This window comes from Copadichromis virginalis, linkage group LG4 (genome assembly GCF_057382275.1).
Source record: "Copadichromis virginalis isolate Kocher_CV1m ecotype Utaka linkage group LG4, C_Virginalis_male_GT1.1, whole genome shotgun sequence".
NCBI classification, from domain to species: Eukaryota; Metazoa; Chordata; class Actinopteri; order Cichliformes; family Cichlidae; genus Copadichromis; species Copadichromis virginalis.
In genome coordinates this window covers 22502969-22526964 of record NC_140621.1, presented here as the reverse complement: position 1 = coordinate 22526964, position 23996 = coordinate 22502969, and the positions used below count along the sequence as shown (strand labels likewise).

Here is a 23996-nt window from a genome sequence, read left to right as displayed (position 1 = left end):
AGTGAAAGATGTCAAAGATATTGCCAAAACTGAATGATGAAAAACACATTTTTCCAGTTCAGTTTGAAGTAGTTGATGTCTGGTGAAATTGGTAACAAAGAGGGTGCTGCACAAAAAAGCTCCTTGCAGTCGCCTTGTTCGTTGCCAGAACGCTGTACTAGGAATGTACAGTATTCACCGACTTGACTCGCAAACACACACCAAGCTGTACTGAAACTTGAAAATGTGAAATACAAACCAGTAAGGTTGTGCCCCACTCTGAGCGCAACCTTTACTTTGAGGACGAATGATCTCCTCTATGTGACCATTTCACCTAGCAACAGCCCGCAACCACTCACCAACAGGTTGTGACCAGAGGTTGTTATAGGGGGTCTCTGATAGGTCTCTAGGTCTATGTGACTGAGGCTGAACCTACATAATATGTCTGTCATCACCAGCCATTTTATTAGGTACGTCTTAATACTAGGTTTTACTGCCTTTTGTCTTTAGAACTGCATTAAATCCTTTTTAAATCATAGATTCACTATGTTGCCATCTATATTGCTCTGTGTTTACATTATAGCATAGCTTTCCTGTTCTACCTATTCCCAATGGTGCCCTATGGGTTTAATTATAGTGAACGTACTGTCATGTTCAAGACCATTCTGACATAATATGAGCTTTGTGAGATGGTTCTTTATCCTGCTGGAAGTAGAAGATGAAAATGGTGTTCATAAAGGGATGGTGATGGTACTACTTAATAATCAAAAAGCTAATAACAATAATACTTGGATTACTGATGCTCAAAGTGTGATTAAAAATTCTCCACACCAAGCTGCACCTGAAGTGCTGATCCAATTACATTTTGACGTGCTTATGCAAAATCCTCACTCTGAATATTACAGCAGAGACTTGGATGACAGGAGTGGCACTTTGTGGTGTTTGTATTGCTGTAGCCACTCTACTTGTGTTCAGACTGAAGCAAAAGTGTGATCATAAACAAACAGAGCTTCTTTTAATTTAATAATACTAGTGGCCATATAGCTAGGAATATGATTGGTGAATGACAATGGCTACAAAAAGTTGGCAGGCACATGCTAAGTGTTGTTTGCCAATAAGGTGGCATAGACTGATTGTAAATGTTAAGGCAGCTATAGACCATTAAGAATAATAAACACCAGCAAAAATGTATAGAAAGAAATACAAAAAGGATGATTTGTATTTTTGGATATTCATTTAATGATATCACTTTTTCCACTTGTACAAAGATGTTCACAGAGTAAAAAATAAACAACACATAATAGCAAAGGGTTTCCCAAAGTAAACAGGGAAAAATTAACAATCACATCGAAAATACTTGTGGTGATCTTCAATATTTTCTATTTTACAGAAAAAAATATTCCAGTTTTATCACATGATCGTGGGTTCTCCAGACGCTTACGTTAGCATAGAGTTGTTAGCTGTACACTGGAAATACTTTAGGTAACTTTACAGACATTCACAGAGGTGTCTTTGGTGTGTTTGCCTTTAAGTGGAGTTGCTTAAGTACCTCCGCAGGCATGTGGGCACATAAAGGGGTTAACTGATACAGGTGTTTGTGCAAGACAGAACATGTGCTTGCATTATCGCTGATGATGACAGATCTGCACACACACATACACACACACACATACGCATCCACACATACACGCACCTGCACCCCCTCATGCACCTCTCATTAATTTGCTTTGGAGCTTACTGACCTGTCTGTAATAATAGCAGTCATGCAGTGGATCTCTGCTAGTCTCACAACAATATAAACACTCTGTTAGCTGCATTCTGGCTTGTGCCTGTTCATAGTCTCGTTTAGTACGAATGAGCAAAACCGGGATCCTGCTTGCCAAAGAGAAATTGTGCATAGCGTTACATGCAGGCTATTTTTTAATCAAGGGAAACACAATACACATCCACTGTTTGCTTTACTTTTTGTCAGCCAGGCCGGTTAGTATGTTTTAAGTGTATTTTGGTTGAGGGATAAAACGGTGACTATAAACCATAAATAAGGTATCCGAAGTTTTGCTGCGTATTGTCAAGTGTTTTACTGTAATTACCTGTGAAACAGAGGGGGATATGTCAACTGCTCCACTCTGTACTTTTTCTAATCCTGCTTACCTCCTCTCTTTGTGGTGGCAAAGCAGGCTGAGGGCTCCAGTATGGAGAAGGGGGATTTAGTCTTGACTCTGTCCAGACTCACATCTACTTAGACTGTCTGATATTCTGGGGGCAAAGCTCTTTGATTGACTTTACTGGTACCAATGAGTTTTAATCTTCAAAGATTTTAATCTGCTGTTTTGTCTGTTAGTCACAAGAGGTGGGGAGGAGGGTGCTGAGGGCTGTTAACAGTCACAATGTTGCACAATTTTAAAAAAAATAATAGACACAGATATAAAAAAAAAGCATGACAAACATACATAACAAAGTCTTAGAGCCAGATAAAACAATAAAGGCATCAGTTTTTTCTTTGCACAACTTCATTTAGTGTCTTGAAGGTCATTCACAGCAAGCAAGCACTGATCCCGTTGTGGGGTAGTACTGATGAGTTACACTCAGCAAAAAAAAATTGCTGACTGTTTTAGTTGGGCTGGTGTGATCGGGAAAGGCAGCACAACCCCATTTTAGTCCACACCCCTTTATGGACAGATAAAGGAGAGCATGAGGTGATTCTGTCTCTTAACCCTGTTTTCAGTCAATGACAAAAAAAACACGAGTTCCAGCATCATATCACACCATGGGGCCTGACTGCATTCAAGCAAATATGCAGCCTTTAAATGGAGTGAAAAGCACATTTTATGCTTTTTGAAGTCCAAAAGCAAATTCTGAACTTGTTTAACGTCTGCTTAGACAACGAAATAACCAGGAAGTTCAATATATGTCCATCTTCCTGTTTCCTGGTTGGTCAGCTGACACTTTGTTGTCCACTTTCACAACGGCAGTAGCTGCTCCTTTTTTCTTTTTCTTTTTTTTACTTAGGAGGGCAAAGTTGAACATTTAAAAATCCTCATTGGGATTAGAGTAGTGAAAAAGGCAGTTGTCAAAAGCAGGAAGGCTTATGTAAAGATATGTTGTTATTTGACATACAGTGATCCTGTAGTAGTAAAACCTCATATTCCTGATTTCCACTCTGAACAGCAGGTTCTGGGATCATAAGTTGCAACTGCTTTTGAGGCAGGGGCCCATTGTCTAAGCCAGCTTTAACTCCATCCAACTCTAGCTGGGAGGGATCACAGTCAAGGTCTAGGTTGCCCTTGGTCCTCTTCCTGCGAAGATAGCATACCACTCCCACTGCTACTGCTATCAGTATAAGAAGTAGCAGGATCACAATTGCAGGGGCCAGTATTTTGGTTAGCTTTGGATCCTCAACCAGTGGAATAGTGCCTCTAAGGATTCGAGGGGCTGTATGGACCTCGGTGCAGACGCTGTCTATGCCATTGGGGGACCTTAATGGACTGGCACACACCATGTAGGTGGAGTTAGGATTCAGGCCGTTAAGTGTGTACTCCAGCAAGGTTGGAGGGAGATTGAATTGAATTTGTCTGCGATCTGGTCCAGAGAGATTGCGGTAGGTTAAACGGATTCCATGGATGTTAGGCTGCTTTTCAGTGTAGCGATGAAAGTCCAGGAGGACAGAAGTTCCGGTTATCTCACGCAAGCTGATGTCGAGTGTGTCTGCAGTGACAGTTGGTATGTGGGGTTCTGCATCAGGTGGTGAAGGTGGGTGATGGTTTTGGATTTCACAGTACATGCCAGAGGTACCAGGTGGACAGGTGCACATTACCTGACCACGTTGGTCCAAATGACAAGTACCCCCATTCAGACAGTTGTGAGAGGGACAGAAATTATCCTCGTCTGGGTTTATGCTGCTACTGGGGGACGCAGGAACAGGGGGGTCCGGAGAATCACCTTCTTTTTCAGTGGGGTTGTCACTGGCCCGAGGAGCGGGAATTACCTTAGTAGTTGTTGGGAAGGTAGTGACTAGAGCAGGCTGGGTGGTAGTTGTTTTTACAGTACTAGTGGTGACAGTGGTTGTGGTAGGACAGCCAAAATCTCTATGATCCAGTCTTTCTAATACCTTTCCAGCATTGATAGGTGGGAAATGGCAGCGGGTCTCCTCTGTTTTCTCAAGGGTGATGCTCTGGGTTCTGAGCCATCTCGGGAACCATGCTAAGTTGCAGAGGCAGTTGAAGGGATTTTGTGCAAGTGTGAGCTTTCTGAGGTGGGGGAATAGCTGGGAGAACTCTTCAGGGAGGCCCTGCAGACTGAGGCTGCTTATGTCCAACTCCTGCAGCTCCCCAAGGTTCTGCAGGTCCTGAACCTTAACAGGACCCATTGGGTTTCCAGCCAGGCTAAGGTGAATCAGCCCTGGGGTCTCTTTAAGCACTGAGGGAAAAGACTCGATTTCGTTTTCTGAGATGTCCAATTCATGGAGATTCTTCAGACCAGTTATGAGCTCCTCATTCAGACTGGTAAGCCCCACACCTCCCAATTTGAGTGACTCGAGGTTTGGGGTCTGAAGGTCTGAAGGACCCAAAGTGGGTAAAGTATTAAAGCGAAGGTCCAGCAACAGCAGATGAGACATTGATAGGGTTGGAAGGGATGTCAACTGGTTCCCCTGCAGTTTGAGTTCAATTAGGTGCTCCAAGCCATTAAAGGCTGCAGGGTGGATAGTCTTGATGTGATTACTATATAAATAAAGACGCTCAAGCAGTTTCATACCGTGGAAGCATTCCTCTGAAATGTGAGTGATCTGGTTGGATGACAAGTCCAGGTTTCGCAAAGAAATCAGAGGTTCAAACACCCGATTGGGAAGATGGGTTAGTTTATTTTGACTGAGATCCAGCATGTCCAGGTTCTGTAGTCCATTAAAGTCCTCAGCTGTCAAGCCTTCAATCCCATTGGAAAACAGGTAGAGGCTTTTTGTGACTGGGTCCACTCCCTTTGGCATGGTAGAGGAACGTCTTTGGAAACAAAAAATGGATCCTGAAGAACAGCTGCAATCTACTGGGCATTCGCTAGAAAAGATGCCATCAGGAAGGATGAGGAGAAACACAAAGGGGATCACAGGAATGTGAAAGATCTTCATGGTGCTGACTCTCTCCATGCTCAGCCTGAAACAAGATAACATAAAAAAAAAACCTATTAGTCAACTGTATAAACATTCATAGTAATAAAGAATAAGTACTGACCGGTAAATAGGATACAACAGCAGTATATAAACATTTTATGGCCTTTGTCATCAGTCACATACATTTAAGGGCATGTAGAACAACAGAGATTTTCCAAATTGGCTTGAGTGAGTTATTGATTCACAGCGTGCTCTTTACTGAATTTCATGAAGCCAGATTACTATCAAAGGCTTTAACTATGTGCAGACAGTGATCAAAGGTGGTCAAACAATAGGGCTGTGTCCATGACCTCAGTCTCGAGCCTGATGCCATACTCTGTGAAAAGCTGACATAATGGCACCCTGCCACACTTTTCTGGCTAAAAGACATTGCCTATGTAATAGTCTGTGCAGCAAGATATATGCAGTGATCTCACAGTTTTAAATTTGGATCTAGACTGCCAACACAGCACCGTACACTCTGTGGGATTAAAGTTAACAGTCCTCCCTATGCTAATGACTGGCACTGAAGCCTGTCAACCACACGCTATTTGTCTGCAACAAAGTGTGTTTCTCTGTTTCTCAAGAGCCAGTGAAACAGACGAATGTCCTTTGAACAATTAAATCCATGCCTGAGTATCTTCAGTTTAATATAACCATGTCACCTTTGTGTGTCTGTGTGTATAATGTATGCCACGCTACACCCGATTGTGAAGAATTGGCCATATGACTCACACTTCCCGTGTTGTTGATACACAGCCTGCCAACTAGTTATATATGTCTAATAAACGTCTTCAACTGGGTTTGAAGGAGGAGTTCTGCTGATGATGAGAGTAGAACATCAATAAGATATATTACAGTGATTCAAAGCCAAAATGAGCCCAGGCCTTAAAACAAATACACTGGAAGTGTCAACACAGTGCTTGAAAGAACTCAAAGGAGAAGAGGGATGTGAAGAGGCATAGAGGACTGAATGGAAATAGAGAAGTCAGACAGCCTTGGAGAACGAGGCAACACTATCCACCTTCGATGATTTTAGCAGTCAACTTTATTTAATATCACTATTTAATTTTAGTTACTTGAAAAAGTGGTTTTAGGGCTTTAAATGATGCAGTTGTTATTTGCACTACACAAACACTGTTCTTACACTGCTTAACTGGGGTCACTCCTCATTTCACCAAAATAGCCAAATAAATTATTGTGTGTTTTATTTTTTGATTCTATTCTTTTTTTTTCTTCTTTTTTCCCCCAAACTTACATGTTAATATGTGAAAAATATCTCCTTTAAATTAAATAAATAGTATAAAAATTCCATAATCTCTGGTACAGGTTCAGCATTTGTTGTCTTTGTACTATTTATGATTAAATACAGGGTTTAAAATCAAGTGTTGTTGTTGTTTTCCTTAATTGACTCATGCAGTAGGCATCATTAGCCATGTTTTGCTGTTTCATTAATACAAAGTATAAGTTTTAGGCCCGGTAAATGTTACTGTGGCAAAAGAGTAAATGTAAATTTTAAGAACTTTTCAATATCATGCTCTGGTCTTTCTTTTCACTTTTTAATAAAACATGCACAAAAAAAGTCATTGTATCCAATGTCTGAACTTGGAGAGGAGATCAAGGCAGCTACATCAGTGAGCCAGAGGAAGGGCGAGTATCATCTCATCACACCACAGCTATGGCATTTATTTTCCTTCCCTTTTGGCATACTTTTCTTTCCGCTCCTCCTTGAAATTGCAACCTCCTTGGAAAGAGTTCCCCATCTCTTATTTTCCTTCTCCAGTGTATAAACTAAAAGCAACTATGGCATAGGCTTGAGCTCCCACTGCCAACTCTTTCCAACAAGGCAGAACTATTGTTCTGTTCAGCCAAATGTTAATGACATGAACCTGCTCAAACCTTACATGTTTATTAAGCAAAACAGCTAGCGGGTTTTTAGAGTCTGCACCTGCTAACAGGATGGAAACACTGTCCAGCTTTGTCAGCCATGCAGAAAGTTAGACGCCTTCTGTGCTGGAAAATCTCGTGCTGAAAGCAAACATGACATAAGCTTGCTGGCGACTATGACTAAATACACACACTCACTTAAACAGGTGATATAGTTTATTTTCACCTGTTCAGAAATTCATATTCTACTCAACAAATACTTGAGTCACAACTCCAAAGGCCAGATATAGTCTTGGAGACTCATTTTTTGAGACCAGGCTCAGAAATTATGGATGCATAGATGAAAAAAGGGGAAAAGAAAGTGTAGCTGCTGTGCTGCATATGTGTGTAGAGCAAGGAAAAATAAAAGGATTTGGGAAGATAAACAGGAGATAAAGAGGATAGGGAGAATCAAACAACAGCTGGAATGCATGCAGATGGTTTCAGGTTTTCATAGCATCACTGTGCAGGGTGCTGCATTTTAGTTTCAGGCCATGATATCGCGTGTGTATTAGAGAGGGTACACACACGTTATTTTAACCTTCTTCAAAATGTAGAAAAAGTATATTGACATAGCGGAACTTCACTTTGTTACAACATATCAGGGCCAGACACGGGTATAGGGGTCCGCTGCCAGAATATACAACAACATCAAGGCAGCTTTGAGAGAAGAGTAAGCTATGCAGATAAAACTGTGAATATTTTTCTTAGAAACTCATCGTGGCGATTCTACCGTAGCTCCCCGGGGCAACGTGTTTATTTGAGCGTGCCTCATTCCAAAGTGGGCCAGGCACATCTGATAACCCAATGGAGGAGAAACTGTGGTGGAGGTGGATGGGGAGGAATTTACCCAGCGAATATAGCCAGATCACAGATAAACTGTAGCTTGATAGTTTAGATTTGCCTGCTTTCTTTCCCTTCAAATGTGTGGCTTATGCAGATCGGAGGTTAAGATAAGGTGCAGTTGTGGCGTCAGTGCAGCATTGATCCAATATGCTCTGGTACTGACTGCCTCCTGTGAGTGGAGGTGGAGGGCTGAAAGAGAGATAAAAATTTTGAGGAATGGCCCTCCCCCCTCCCTTTTAGCCTTCTTTCTCTCTCCTTGAGTTGTAATTTCCTTTTCTCTCCCCTGTGCATTTGAGATATTTCTGAGACAGACAGCCGGTGAGTTTGAAAAAGTAAGGAAGCTTATTTTAGGTTTATGAACCGACAATGGATTGAATTAATGTGACCTTGTCTGTCTGTCACGCGATAATCGTGCTTACTTCTGTGGGGTTTTTATGCATGAGTTCAGGTTTCTGGTCCATACTAGAAGAAGACATGTTGGCTGATTAATACACAGTATCACCCAAGAGCCTGAAACAGTAAGAGGAAAGCACACACACACACAAAAAAGAAAAAACAGACTTTGGGAACATCTTTGCATAATAATAGTGGGGAAAGCATTGCCTAAGAGCCTTAGAAAGAAAAATCAACGGAAGGAACAAAAGCATTTTCCCCTCTCCCCCCCTCTCACTTCTTATCCAGGTTTTTCTTTCTTTTCAAGATAAGGAAGAAAAGAAAACACAAGCGGCAGTGAAGACGAGAGCGGGTTTCTGTCAGCAGGGGCACCAGGGTGAATAAGGCCTGGCTTTGAAGTGGGCTTCAACAATTAAATCCTGGCTGGATGAGTGTCAAGAGTTTTTATCTTTAGAGCCGAAGGCCAACACTGAGGGGTAATGAAGGCAACAAGAAAGTTGTGGTGTGTATGAGTTTAGGCTGGTCACACGTCATTGTGCATAATTTGGCAAGCCGGGTCAGAGAGCAACATGCCAAGTTACTGTAAGAGGATAAGACTGCTCAATGCAGAGCGTAGGCTTCCAATAAAAAAGTTCCTTATCTTTTAAGGGAACAATGCTTGTGGTATGCACATTAGAGTATCATCTACGTAGGTATGCACAGGCCTGCTGGCTCTGCGGTGCCCTAATATAATATTTACTATTTCTGCAAGCTGAGCTAACTTATTATAGCTGGTTCATACTCGATTTCATATTAGTCATACATAATAATCCTTTCCAGTGTCAATCTTTTCCCTCTCTGTTTTTGCAGCTTTTCCATCTATGAGAAGGCAAAAGACCACACACTCCAAACACACTCATGTTCTTGTCCCTTTCCACTTTCCAGTGTCCCAGATGGATGTTGTTATCCACAATCCTGTGGGGCTATCCATCAACGTGACAAAAGGGTCAAGAGATAATTAGAAATGAAGCTGAAGGGGGGAAAAAAACACTTATGTAGAATATTTGATGATGACAAGATTGCATGTAATGTAGCTCTGGAGAGACATGAAAACATCTGTTCAGACACCAGAAACACAAAGCTTAAAGTATGAATTCAAACAATGTCAGCTATGTTAACGCAAGACTGCCATCACAGCGTGAAATGCAGGAAATATTTGTTTATAAGCCAACACGTTTTTTGTTTGTCATTTTGATGCTGGTTGTACCTGTTGAACTATGGTAGATAAGAAAACACATTTTTACGGTGGCACGAGGAGCGCAGCACTTGATGTCATCAACGCTCAGTGAAGGGATGCTCAGAGGTTTTAGGATCATAACAGGATAGCAAGATTTTCTGCTTACACAAAAGCCATTGGCTGTTTTCTTTCATCATTGTGTGCTGTCAGCGCAAATAATGGTAAAATTGTAACGAGGCAAGAAAGGATTAGGTGTCTCTTAAGATCAAGGCTCAGCTGCATTAAAATCTAAGTGAAGCCAGTCGTAACTTTGTTAAAAAGACAGATCACATTCCAAAATATGCTCTGCTAATGCAGCACTTACATCAAGGTCAATCAAGAAGACAGAAAACAAACACGCCAGGCGGAAGGGAGGGGAATGTGAAACAAGAGAAGAATGATCGTTTTACTGAGTTTGTCACTGGTAATACTCCTCTTGAAGCCACAGTATCACTGCTGTGCTTTGTAGTGGTACAGAGGGGGTTAGGCTCTGTAGCAGTTTTACAAACAAAGCTTCCTACTGATTTCAGCCTTACCACAAGAAAAAAGGGAATTAATTCACCCATTGTACATCTGCTTCTGCTAGTGCTGAATGATGGGGCTGATGTTTTCATAAACAGGCAGGTTGTAGTTGGTCCGCTTCCTAATAACAGATCAATGATGCACTTTTCTCAACTTTCTACACTTTAAGCGTTCCATACTGTGATTTATATCTCAACTAGCCGCTTCAATATCGGTGTTAAAGGCGGCTCTTTTCATCTGCGGATTTATAGGTCGAAACGTGCCTGCATATTACGACAATGTGAAGCAATAATTAGAGCCTGCAGCTGGAGAACTTGAAAGAGAGCAATAATATACAGTCCAGGGGTGAATGGGAGGGTAGTAGAATAGTAACACTCACATAAAACTGTGTATATCTTCAGCACTGTGGGGCAGCTCTGTGTTTGAGTAGTTACATTTTGGATTTTGGTGTAACACATCTGTTTTAATGTGCTAAGAATGAAGTTGCAAAATACAGTTGCAAGGGAGACTGAGGAGGCTAGCGTGGCCAGTTCAGCAGGGCTTAGGTGGTGTGGCAACTTCAGATCAAATTATGTTAAAACCAGGGCTCTAAGCACTGGTAGGAAAAATTTATACTCATTGCAGCATCCTTGATATATAGGCAAAACAATTTGTGCATAAACACGACACCAACTTCAAGCCTATTTTCTGTCATTTACAAACCATTACATTTTTTAGGTTATATTACACATGGCTACAAGGGTCAGTATAAGATAATTACGGATTATTTTCATCTATGAATCATGCAAAGCTATTCTAGCAGAGTCCAACAATGAGAATGTGTGAAGCTGAATATGAGAATAATAGTGGCCCGCCACTGACTCCAGTGGCAGAAGAAAGAAAACTAAAGATGCTATATAAATAAAGACAGCAAATGCTAGCACAGAAGAGTCTGAAAGCCAAACAGTATTTCTTCCATTCATCTGGTTATATAGCATCAGTCCATGGAACAATAAAACCAATGAGCCAATGAAGCATAGAGTGTCTCCTGGCGGTCAGAGGTCAGGCTCTGTTTCCACTTCTCTTGCTATTCTGTTGTTGTCTGTTGTAACTCTGGCCCAGACAGCATAGATAAAAGGCCTTGTTCGACACAGGTACACACCCAGCTCCAGTTACACCCGTGTTTACCTGAGCCTTATAAGTCCTCATCTTCACAACAGGTGTTTTCTCTCCTCCTCCAGGGCAGCATGAAACCCAAAACCTCAGGAGTGTGTCTGAGTAAATGTTGTTACCTGCGCCAAACTTCCAGCCTTTACCGGCTGCGCACTCCTACCTAAGCGGAGGCGAGTGGGGAAAGGAAACAAGCAGAGGTGGGCAGCCAGGCAGCCAAAACCAGACGAGCTAGATCTCTGCAGTAGCATGTGTGCAGTCTAGTTGTGCCTCCTCTGAGCTTTAGAGCATAGAGGTCATCTACTACGAGTTCCAAAAGGAAATGTGGGCCATTTCCTTTTGTTTTATTGCTATAGGATATGACTGATGGTGTAGTAGACGCTAGACCCAATTTTGTTTTCATAAAAGCTCACATGAGAGGAGACACAGGATGCACTGACGGAGGCTGTGTCTTCTATTATCTTCTTATTCTGTGTCTCAGACACAGGGTCCACTTGTTTTGTCTCGACTTTGACGCCAGTCTCTCATCAGCGCACCCTGCCCTGTGACCTTTGGGGACAGACAGACAGTCAGAGGTCTCACATACGCATCTATCTGCTATCCTCACCATGGGAAACTCACATTACACAGATACAGCAGATTTCAGTTCACCAACGACAACCTGTGCTTTGATCTGTTTTGTTATTTCTCCTTGGTGTTTACTCCTGCAGTGTTTCTTGTTCCCTTGGTCTTTTCTCTGTTGGTCTTTTCAGTCAGACACAACAGCAAACCACACCATTGAAGAAGTCACTGCCTGAGTCCAAGAGTACTAAATCACCAGGAAACAGTAAATATGACATCCTTGTGTCACAAAAAACTGGACTTTCTCCAAGTCTGGGCTTGTGCCTTCATATCCTGCGTATGGCTAACCACGCCTCTACCCAGAATCAAAACTTCATTGTGCTTTCTGGCACGCTGACCCTGTTTGCAGTTGTCCACACATCTGTGGAGTGTGTGTGGTAGAAACACCCATAGCAAGCTGTGACTGACAGCAGGTAGTGATTCAGAATGACTTCTATTGACAGTCCTCAAAACACCTGACATAACAGGACGGTGCGTCTGTGTGTTGCATGTGTGGTAAGTTTTGCGGTTTAAAGCGACTGGGTGGACCTGTTCTATCAGTGAGCCTAAAATAATGTGCACACTTTGACACTCTGTCTGCTCCAGTAGCATTCATTTGACTCCGGTATGACAAATGCTAGTTTGTCCCCTGGCCACTATGACCTTTATCTACCTGAAACCAGCCAGCCTGCATTTTTTTTCCATAGTACAAATCACTTTAGTTTCCTGGTAAGTCTCCTTTAAAGCATAGGCCAGAATTAACATAAACCACTCTTAAGCTTTGCTTTTATTAAAAGATCAGGGTATGGTCCTACTTTGTGGACAGCTGTTGACACTGTTTTCATCTTTATCCTGTTTGTATGATTCAGGCACAAAGCAGGATTATGAGTGCCTCCAGGTCAGACTGACTGACAGGCTGGCAATCCTTGTTAGACAAACAAAGCCACACGTACTGACGAAGCGCTCGTATATTATCCATCCGCCTGTCTGTGTCATCTTTCTTTTTATTGTTTGAACCGTTGTAGCTGCTACTGTTTATCTGAGTATCTACTCTAACCCCCCCCCCCCCCCCCCCCCGCCACACACACACACACACACACACACAAATACAGCATTATAACAGAAGGTGCTCTTGTTTAACACGTCACACAAATATCTCTGAAATTCCCCGTCTCAGCCTTGTGATTTTTGCGCCCCGCACTCTACTTGCTCCTCTGTTTGCCCCTTTTGCTTCCCTCAGGTTTGTTCATGTCGCTGACAGGAACACAACTGGAATCTGATGAAGGCATGTCTTCTCCACTTGCCACAACAGCCCTGGGAGGCCTCATGGCTGCTATGTAGCAGCCTACATGCTCATTAGACTAATGAGAGCTCCGGGCTAAAGTAATGGGGATGGTAAACAGAAGCTTAAGGGGAGCAGTAGTGCTGACAGGTAAGTATCAGCTTCTTTAATAAAAATGCAGTTTAGGATTTAGACTACGTTCAGCATGCAGACTTGGAAATATACATTTAAACACACAGCACATGACAGTTTTATCATTTGACTGTGTCAACACATCTTTCACCTGTCTGCAATAATACAACAAGATGAGCACTACAGGACATTTCTCTCAATGAGATGTACAGAGGTCAAAGAGATAACAGGTCTTATTTGGTATTTAAGCTACATCTTAAAAGGGAGTTTGCCTTCTCTAACTGCTCAACTATGACAATATAGAAAATGAGAGAGGCGATGGGAAAAGAGCCGAGTGAATTACTGATAAATTGTCTATTTTAGCTTTGAGCTAAGCCGCTGATTTGGTAGTCTCTGCTGTCGAGTGAGTGGCAGATTGAATCACGTTCACTTGTCAGTATTATTAATTCTTTGTTACGTAAAGATAGTGGCAGTAGTGCAGCTGTCCTGCTTTTTCTTCTGTATCAGAAACAACACTCGGAGGCAGGCACCATACCTGTTTTTCTGGGCCCTAACCCTACACCCCTACCTTTTCCACAAGTTACCGTTTGTTATTTTTCTAGTTATTCTTCTCTGCAGTCTTTTCCTTTTAAAAAAACAAAACAGAAAAACAACTTAGACATGTGCCACACACACAAGATAAATGTGAACTGGAGATCGTCGGTGCTGATTACAATGTCACAAAGGAATTTATTGTGAAACTGCTGCCTGTGTCGGCACCGCGCCAGCGCTGGGGAGCCTGGCTGGCAAATCAACAGTCAGGCGGCACAGTTTTCCCAACCCCCAAGGTTGACATGCCTTTCCTCCGTAGCCTCAGGTGCCCTGTGACTTGTTTATTAAGAAATTACAACCAGTGTTTTTTAAGGGTATTCAAACTGGTCTCTTGGAAATCTGAGTTCATTAACTATGTAATCCTTTTCATAATTTGCTAGAGAACCAGCCCCCCCATTCAATATCATTCCTTAAATATAATGCATTACATCTCAATTATTACTTCATAATCTCCACTGCAATGTCTGGAAATTAAATTTAAAAAAATCCACAGACACACAATAGGATGCTGTGAGCCAGCATTTTATCACCACACTGACATGCTACGCTACCTGTGCCAACAGCTGATTAAACAGGTGAGCTCTGCCATGTTAGAGACTGTAAAGACCTCATTCAGCAACAGTCTATTAAGACATCAACAGTGACCCACAACTCAGCAGGCTGCCCACAGCAGGTGTGCGTTTCCTAACACTTAAACAAGATGAAGGAGGGGAGACGAGGAGGGTAATGACAGCAGAGGAGGTGTAAATAAGTGAGCCTTTAGCCTGCTTTTCCCTAGAGGCTGTCAGTATGCACAATTCAGGATACATTTCTGCCGAATGCTGCAATCTATCTTAAATGATGGATTGTATAGAAGGCCATCAAAATCAGTGTACAGTATACCTCTTATAATGTGAAAATAAATCAGCTGATCTCATTTGTATGTCAAAGAGAAATAAGTAGAAACCAGTGGATGGTTCACATTCAAATTAGAGTGTGATTTATGACCCAGATCTTGGCATTTGGTATAAAAGATGTGTGTTTCTGTAGGTCTGTGTTCGGTTAGTCAAAGCCAGAGAAGACCCAACATTCAGTAAAAGAGAGAAGACATAAATGGTTCTTTGTTATCGTAGCAATTTGTCTACATTGAGAGCAGTTTACTGATTCTCATCGACACAGTCGTTCAGGCTAGTCATTAAGTGAGTCAAGCAGATTCCTGAGCTGACCTGTAACATAGGGAACAATGCTTACCTGTGTAAGTGTTTGCTCACACGTGTGTGTGATCTGGCTATACGTATGGTTGAGTCACGGTATATAAATATCCCGGAACACCTTTGTTTGCTCTTACATGTTTGCTTTTAGGTAAAAATATTAACAATATTAAGTGACTCTTGCCGCGGTGTCAAGAGTGCACTAACTTGTGGCATTTCTGGACATTCAAAGCACAGAGCCAGCAGAGACTGCTCACACCCAGACATTTGGCTTGAATTCAGCCCCTCGTTATGTACGTACACCCATATTTTACCTCGTATTGAAGAGCGTGTAGGTGTGGCTAGACGTGTGTAGTGTTACAGTAAATGCTTAAGAAAAAGGCAGGAAAAACAAGCATGCAGGATGTCAGCGTATGCTGCAGTCAAAGGCAGTGTTGATGTTAAAACTTCAGGATCATGGCATTAATGGAGTCAGTGTGTGTTTTAACACTGAAGCATTGACTGCATAGCAAATAATTTACAGCGAGCGAGTCGAAACCTCGACCTGAGGAATGTCTGCATGTTCTACAAGCCAAAAGCAGCAGGAGAAGAACTCAGTTTCACCAATCTTCTCGGCTCATCTCTGTTTTCCCTGAGATGGACGAGGTGGGGGAGGCAATTAGTGAAAGTAGCGATGTGCGTCCAGATGCTCAAGGCTATGCCATATCCTGTGTGTGTGTGTGTGTATCTTTACAAGCCCACACAGTTCCTGTTACAGCTCATTGAGAACTAGCACGACACAGGCTGGATGGAGAATGAGAGGTCAGAAGGAGCGTGTAGGTGAATCCTGCTCTGTCAGACAGTAAAACAAGACAAGCCGACTAGACTCTTGATACAGCAACACATTAAAAAGCTGCAGATTGACTATTCTAATGGCCAGTCTGAAGTTTAGCACTCATTGTTTTTGATAGACTGCATACCGACAGGATTGTGTTCATTTTTTGTCTGTTTATATCTGGATTTCCTGAGAGGGGTGACTCCACTGATCAGGACAAAAACTTTTAAATGATAAAACAGATATTCTTCTTTTTCATGTGCAATACTTTAAGATTATTGTTGGAATATCATCACGATGGTGTCACCAGACTTTGAGGGGATTTGAAAGTAATGCCAAAACAGCAGAAACCATGTAGGTTACTAAGAAAATGTTTTCAACAAACACAGGGTCATTATTCTACCTTTTTCTCCAGCAACCAGACCGGCATGCTAAACTTCAAACTTCCTCCATTCCCCCCTTTCCTTCTCCCTCTGTCTGAAACTCTACACAGCCTCACTGTATCTATTAAATGCCGTGTGTGCTAAGAGAGGCGCTCTTGTTCTCCTGCCAGTCTTGTTAAGAGGCTCAGAGCTGTGTGAAAGGATCCCATTGAGGGAGCAGAGTGTTATGGTTAACATGGTAAAGACCGCCAACTGCGTGCCGTTTGGGTTTCTTGGTGCAAATATTCACAGGGCTGTATTATTTAGCCCGTGCCAAAAATACTACATTACTTTTCTGTCTATTTTTTCTTCTTGTATAATAACTTAAGCTATCTTTGCACCTTGGTATCAAGTAAAACGACCACATCTTTCAGATATAATTAAAACTCACCCCATGAAGATGCTTCCACTATTCTTCTTCAGGTCTTCTTTCCCTGTAAGGAACACAAGAGTTGTAAAAACAAGCCAGAGAGGTGTTGCAATATTTTTCTGAGTGCCTCTTTTCTACTTATTTGGAATCCAGCCCCCTTTCATGTCTTGTCAAAAGCACATAAGTGAAACAGGAAGTTTTTTTCCTGTTAATTGGGTAAATTCCACCCGAGTGTGGGAGCACGCCGAGCAATGGCAGAGCCGTGTGGCAACAACACGAAAATGATGGAGTGCCAGAGGAAGAATGCGGGCCGACCACTCTTTCTCCATCATCTCCTACTACAGATGGACTGTAGTATCGGTCCATCTGCCATAAACTGCAGTTGTGTACTGTACGCAGAATTGTGCAGCATGTTGTTATTCAATCAAATGGTTTTTATTTCTATTTCAGAGCAAAATTAGGCTTTCCACTGTAAGCCAAGAACAGCTTTTCATTTTATGATATCAGCTGGCAAAAGCTGACCGCGCTTTCTTCATTTCTTTCTTAATGGTGAACATTGCTTTAGCCATAACCACAGCACAATTTGTGCGTGCGTTCATGTTCGTGCTGCTTTCTGTGACTATTATCTGGTATCAGTTGTTATTTCTGAATGTGATTACAGGATCATAAACATTAGTTGGTTTGGGGAAAAACCTAAAGAGTGCCTGATGGATGTTTTATTTGTGAGAGGCATTTAGCCAAAAGCACTTTCAACATTCTTTTCTATTGGCAAACTGTTGTTTTTTTTTTTCTTTTTCATTGATATAATGCTGTTCTAAAATGGTTTCTGAGATAATTACCTAAGAAACACAGCATGCCCTTTCTTTCTCTGTGTACTGTACAGCATTGTATATCTGTCCGCGGAGCATAAACCGGCCTGACTCTTCCAGAAAGTTCCCGCTAAGCAGCCATTTTTCATATATCTAAGCTCTGAGTCACAGTTTGTGGATGCGAAAAACAGAGTGACTACAAAACCACGTGTTATACCTGGCTTGTGTGACTCCTGAAACCTGACTTCACTTTGCGTGTAGCATATCTCTGAGCAGCCACATGCTTCCTTCATGTCAAGGGTGTAGTGTTTATATCTGAAAATAACCTGTTGCACTGCAGGGCTGGCTTTGGCACGCTGACCTGTGTTGAGGCCCGTGCTGCGCTCTGCATCCATGTGTTTATTTGTCTGTGGGACTGCTACACAGAAGCTTTTTTGTGAACGTACGTGTGCGGTCAGTGGGTGTTTTTCCCTGTGATTTGCATACATTCGCACAGGTAAATCCAGCAGTGGCTGAGCGAGCGCTTCTTGCATGAGTGGCTGCTAAGTTAAGTACGGGGACTCCTTTCTGCTGACACAACCCACGGATCTGTTACCCGAGGTCACTGTATCCCGCTCTCAGACAGTCCTTCAGCTGAACTGTAAATGTTTTTGCTTTCAAAGTGGAACTAGACACCCTAAAATAGATACAAATTGTCTTTTACCGCTAAACGTCTTACATGACTGCAAAAGACTAAACTGCTAACAACAGTGTCCTGGTCTTGGTTTCCCTTAATAGCTTAAACAATCTCTTCCACTATTGTCTCAAAGACATTCGGTCTTTAATTAGTGCAGACTGCATGCTACCAAAACATTTGTAGTATCTTTTAACCTGCTTTGTACCTCTTATTTTCTCTCTTTTCGCTATTATTGGCTTACTTTGATATTCAATCTCTCTCTGACTCCCTCTGTCCTTTTTTGGGAGCACTGATACGTTTTAGCTTTTCTCTCCACTGTAATTTTCTTCCTTCCTCTGTGTTCATCTGTTCAACATAAATATCACCTCACCCTCGTCGCCTCTGTTTCTCCTTCTCTCTCTTTCTTTCTCCCTCCCTCTCTTCTCCTTCCCATCTGGTTTAAACTCTCGTACGATAGGAGGGAGCTGAGCAGCTTGACAATAACACTGGAACCGTTTTGTTGTGGAGTAATCACGTAAAACTGAAAACAGTTGGTTAGCTCAATGTATGTTCAATATGAACTGAAAGATTGCAGCTCAGAACATCAGTCCAAGCTAAACTGCTAAAAGAATTGGGTGGAATAAATAAACAGGTGCCTTTTACTTGGATGGCTGGCATTTAATGTGACACTCTTGGAAGCTTCTTCTTGGGTAAATCTGTACCAGTGACAAGTTGCGACTTGTCATTGATACAGATTTGTCACTGTCACAACTGCCTTTCGGTTCATGCAGGCTGATGCACGATCGTCTTCAGGCATATGTGCATGCATGCTCAGATGTTTCTGAGTAAGGCTCAGGCTTCTGGGTCTTTATCAGGGTGGACAGCGCCAGATAACAACACTATCTGTGTCTGCTGGTAGCCGTGTAAATAGACCTTAAGGAAAACGGGACCCGGCGGACTAAAGCACTGTCTGGTGCGATGAAAGAGAGCAACTGTGTGCATACGTGTCACCTTGTAAGCGACACACGCTTACATGAAAATGTGAGTGACCACTTTCTATGGTCTCACACACTTGGTGACCCAGCTGCGAGCAGACGAACACTAACCCAAAGGTACATGCACTTCTTAGTGAAACATTAACAACTGACATTAAACTTAATGCTTTGTGTCAAAGTTTGTTATTAATACCCCAAATTTTCATTTGGCGGCAAATAATTTAGCCCTGTGCTTGTGTGCGCGTGTGCATTTGCCCTTGCTTTTGCTCTTGCCCAGTAAAATCTGGTTCAGGGCTCATTTCCTAATTACAGTGCTGGCCAGAAGTAATTACAACCTTAGATTAAGAGCCGTTTCTCCTTTTTTTATAGGTTCACTGAAATGCAGCAATTTGTGGTGACTTGGGACGAGCATCCTCCTTCTCATCCTCTCTCTCTCTCTGTTACTCTCCATCTGCCTCTCTCTCTCTCTCGCTCTCTCTCGCTCTCTACTCCATTGGAATTTGGGGGATTTTATTTTTTGCCTCTTTGCAGATTTTCCACTCAAGTGAGAAGGTTAAAAAAATAGCGCAGTTAATCACATGAGCGGTTCATTTCAAACAAGAGATAGGGAAAAGCTGTGAAATATGACTTTAGTGGGCCTGCGTGTCTCTGTGGACATATGGACACGGAGGACAGCAGTTATTTGGGGTTTGCACTCAATCCGGGGCACTCCAAAGCCCGCAGATCCCTTTGCATGTGTGTGTCTATTTATGCAAGGTTTTGAAGTGGTTCTTCTGAACGCATCATTTGGATGCATCGGCAAGCTCTTCTTCAATTTAGCTTGGCAGGCGTATGGGCTGGGGTTTGCCCTCCACATACCGCTGGTTCAGCATTGATGTTTGAGGCTGAGGCCTTTGAAGCCAGGGGTTTTATTTAAGACGCCTCTTATAACGGAGGAGCTCCAGCTCTTAGTTGTCAACCAGAGAGCAGAATCCCCCCACCCCCTGCTGAGAAGCACCTGAAAAGGGGTACCCGGAAGGAGGATTTGCACTCCTTGAATCGCTCACACAGACTCCTTGCTAATTGCGATGAGACTCCAGCTTCACGTGTTCTCCAGAAAAATAAACACACGCACACATATTTGCACACTTACTCCAACTTTCTGTCCTGTCGACTCTCCTTTCCCTCCCCGCTGCGTAACTGCCCCGCTCTTGTCCTCCTTTTGTACCTCTACCCCCCATATCTCTCCATTCTTCCCTTCCCTAGGCCTCCTCGCCTCACGTACCTGACTTTTAACCCTCTAATCCCTCTGATACAGAGGGAAGGGTGATTCAGCCACTGCTGCTAATTGGCATAAAAAAAGATAAATCCTTCCCTTCTTAAACAGTTTGGAGAAAGAAAAGAATTATTCATTATAATAATCAGTAGATTTATAGGCAGCAGATGCTACTGTAAGATGTCCAGCTCATCTTTTTGTCTCGTCTCAAAACAAAAAACTTAAAGATCACCAACTGTCAGTCATCATCTGCAGCAGATTTAGACATCAGTGCTCTTTCCCTCTCGAGCTCTTTTGCACAGATAATGAAACACTGGCCTTGATTTTGTAAAAGAAAAAAAACCCCCCAGAAGTAATAAAAATAACAGATAAAGGTACAGGCTGACACAACGTTGGTAACCAGATCTTGATGGGTCCTGTGGTTTCAACATCACTGTCACAGTGGTGTGACAGCAGGCCTGTGCTTAATTGTATAAATTAGATTCTAGAACAAAGGGGTCGCCTTAGTCATGCTTCCCCATCCACAGTCAGACACTTAAGGGGAATAAATATACCGGAAAGTGGAGCACGGATAATCAGTCCGAGGTTATTATGTATCCCGTGCACAACTGCAAGTCTTTGACTTAAATTTTTACATCACAGAAGACATGCAGCTTCCTTGTTTATCTCTTCCTGTAATCATCCTTCTTTCATCACTGAGACGGTTGTGTCAACAAGTTACTTTCTAGGTCTAACAGTCACTGAAACATGAAGCGTCAAGTCTCTACATGTTTTTAGTCTTACTTAACATATTAAAAAATTCAAGCACACTTCTGCATTCTGTAGTATTCCAAGCTGTGCCCACAAACAGTCTGTTGCGCTGTTGTCTTGCCATCTCTTCCACACATTATCCTCAAAGTTCTCCACATTAGTGGAGGATAATTGGTCTCCTGTGGCTGCTCTGCAATTTCTGTTGGCCTAATATAAACAGATTACAACTATTTTATACTGTCAGAAACACATTAGCTTCTCCTGTAGTGTAATTATAGTCTGTGAGGAAACACTTGGTGGTAATAGAGAGGCTTTTGGGGCAGTTTGTGCTGCTTATTTGGCCTTGGGACGGATCGGGTGATTTGCAGCATCTGTTTGTGTGGGCCTTATAAATGATGCTCATCTGAGGACTGAATTTAGGATTCAAGTGATGAGATATACTGTAATTTATTAGATTAGATTTTTTTTTTTTGATCAGGTGAGTATTTGGAACTATTCACATAATAAAACAGAGATGAAAGAAAGCTGGTGAGATTGACGTTAGTATGTTTAATTTGGCACATTATTTGGAAAGGTGAGATCATATTTTCAGACACAGACACACTGAGATTTGTCTAAACCTGCTGATCCTGTCACTTGATTGGATGCTGGTTTATTGGTGGGCTTGATCACTGTGAGATTTAATCTTTCAGGAATGTGACCCCATGGCTCACTGCTCTGCTGCACACTTGCAGTAGATTTCTACCTTTCCGCACATCTGAGCAACTGTTTCATTTTTTATGTCTCTGCACCGAAATGCCTTCAGCTAAACGTCAAATTGCGCAGAATGTTAAAAAATAATAATGAAGTTATGTAATCCCTTTTAATAACAGTAGCAGCATTTGATGGACAGCCCAATTATTAGTAGCCTATTGCAACGGGGCTTCAGTAAGCTTTTTACTGGCAGCTGGCTTTTGGCGTTATACAAATGAAACATGGTTGTGTTTTAATCTACGGAATTACTCAAAATCTGAGGTTTAATCAGCGCATGCTTCATAATGTTGCTCCTATGAAACATAGCCCTTACTTCCTCGACAGTTTGTGCTTCACATTGAAAGCAATGACCGTCCAAATGCTAAAATAACCAAATGTACTAAATTTGCAACTTTGAGTGGTGTGCGTATTGGAGCCGTTTCAGCGCTCGTGTCCTGCTGAACTTGGTGTTGTGGGACGTCCCCTTGTGTGGTTCCAAAAACAGCTGTCCTCTGCGGTGGACACCGCTCGGTGCGGTGTAGACATTCGGCACGGCTCTTGCATGCTGCACGGCGTCCTGCGGTCCAACACCAGCCCGCCTCATTACCGTCCCGGCGGCTCTTTTTGCACCGCGCACACGCTCGCGTTTTCTGTTTTCTGGGTTTGTTTGGTTTATTTACGCGCTTTCCAAATATAAAGGAACTCGCGTTTTGTTGTCTGGAGAATTAATGGAGCCCACATCTCCAATAAACCTGTTGAATCCAATGACTCAGCGGCGCATCTATGCAAATAACCCATTTAAAAAAATTTTTTAATTCAGATTTCCACTTAGTTGCTGTGCATTTACAGGAGAAACAGGTTCGTGTTTAACGCACTGTACATTACAAGCAAAACGCGTTTTTGCAAAGCAGACACGAGTCTGTTGAATTATTTGAGCGAGTTTTTGTTAAGAAAGTTGTCACAGGAGAGAAAAAACTCGGTACCACTGTCAGCTTGTGCTCAAAAGAGGAAATAAAGCCGACAAACAGCTGGAGTGTTTTTTTCTGTTATACATTCATTTTATTCTGACAGTCAGTCGATTCAGATGTTTTTAAAATGATCATTTACTTAACCCCGTTTGTCAATATATCCCTGTTCACGCGTCTTTACGCTGGACTCGATCATGCCGAAAGTGTTTTAGAGCTAAAACACACACACACATACACACACACACAAAACAAAACAATATTCACTCTACCATTTAAAATATAAGTAAGTATAAGTAAGTCAACTCTTACCCGTAACTTCGGAAAAGTGAAGCTGGAAGCGCAGTCGCGCTTGTGTCTTTATCCAAGAAGAGCACTTCAACGATATAACTCCAAACCTGGTAGTTTCCCTGCGTGCGTTCTCGGAAAAAGAGACCTTTCTGTGAACGTATGAAACTTACAAGGAACGGTCTTCATGAAATCCTTGGAGGGGTACCCCTGCCTCCATGTCAAGGAATGCGTTCAAGTACCAACTCCCTGGACAAAAAGCGCTTTATTGGTGAGCACAGAGGAGAGTTTAAAGCGGAGGAATGGGAGGGGCGAGGCGCGCTGCAGTTGGGCGCACTCCTGCGCTGAGCGGAGAGCAACAAACATCTCACCTTGCAGCTTTGCAGAGTGCGAAGGAGAGAAATTCCAGGCTCTTTTCAGCTCACTATTTCTTAATTCCTACCTGCGTGACCTGTTTTGAGCAAGATACATTACTGATCTTACTATTTACTTTTACAAAAAGTTAGTCGCATTTCCTTTGAGGGACCATTAACTTTGCCTCAGAGCACTGTTTGTGGCTTTCTCTGCAAGAAATAAGCAAACTGATACAGGTTTTTGCTTGGATACAGAGAATGGTGAGAGCAGTCAATCAAAGTGACCAGTTGATCCCCAATTAACCTTCTGCATAAATAGGGAGTGCCTGCAAGATTAAAAATAGAGTGGACCAGAACAGGTTTGATTAGAAAGATTGAAAGTTAAAAGTCATGGATAATCTGAATGGAGATTAGCAATGATCAGAAGGTGGAGAAAGTTATACTGTTTTAGTGTGTCTAGCAGCTGAAGTTGTTGCCTTATGGAAGAACCCATCGGAGAAATGGCCAAAGCCTAATCAGATGGAAAAGGCTGGGGGTTAAAAAGTGATCTATGGCATATTCAACTTCACATTAAATGAGAATA

The 23996-nt window shown here is 42.3% G+C and overlaps 2 protein-coding genes across 2 annotated transcripts in view; one reads left to right on the top strand and one right to left on the bottom strand.

Moving 5' to 3' along the window:
- The window catches only part of coro7 (coronin 7), a 107866-nt gene that overhangs the window by 55509 nt on the left and 28361 nt on the right, over positions 1-23996 (top strand). The window lies entirely within an intron of this gene.
- Positions 1192-23304, bottom strand: vasnb (vasorin b). The gene is made up of 3 exons (XM_085454241.1): positions 23085-23304; positions 16633-16675; positions 1192-5123 (listed from the first exon to the last, which is right to left on the bottom strand). Exons 2-3 carry the CDS (start codon positions 16635-16637, stop codon positions 3050-3052), a joined length of 2079 nt encoding a protein of 692 aa, XP_085310367.1. The 5' UTR covers positions 16638-16675; positions 23085-23304; the 3' UTR covers positions 1192-3049.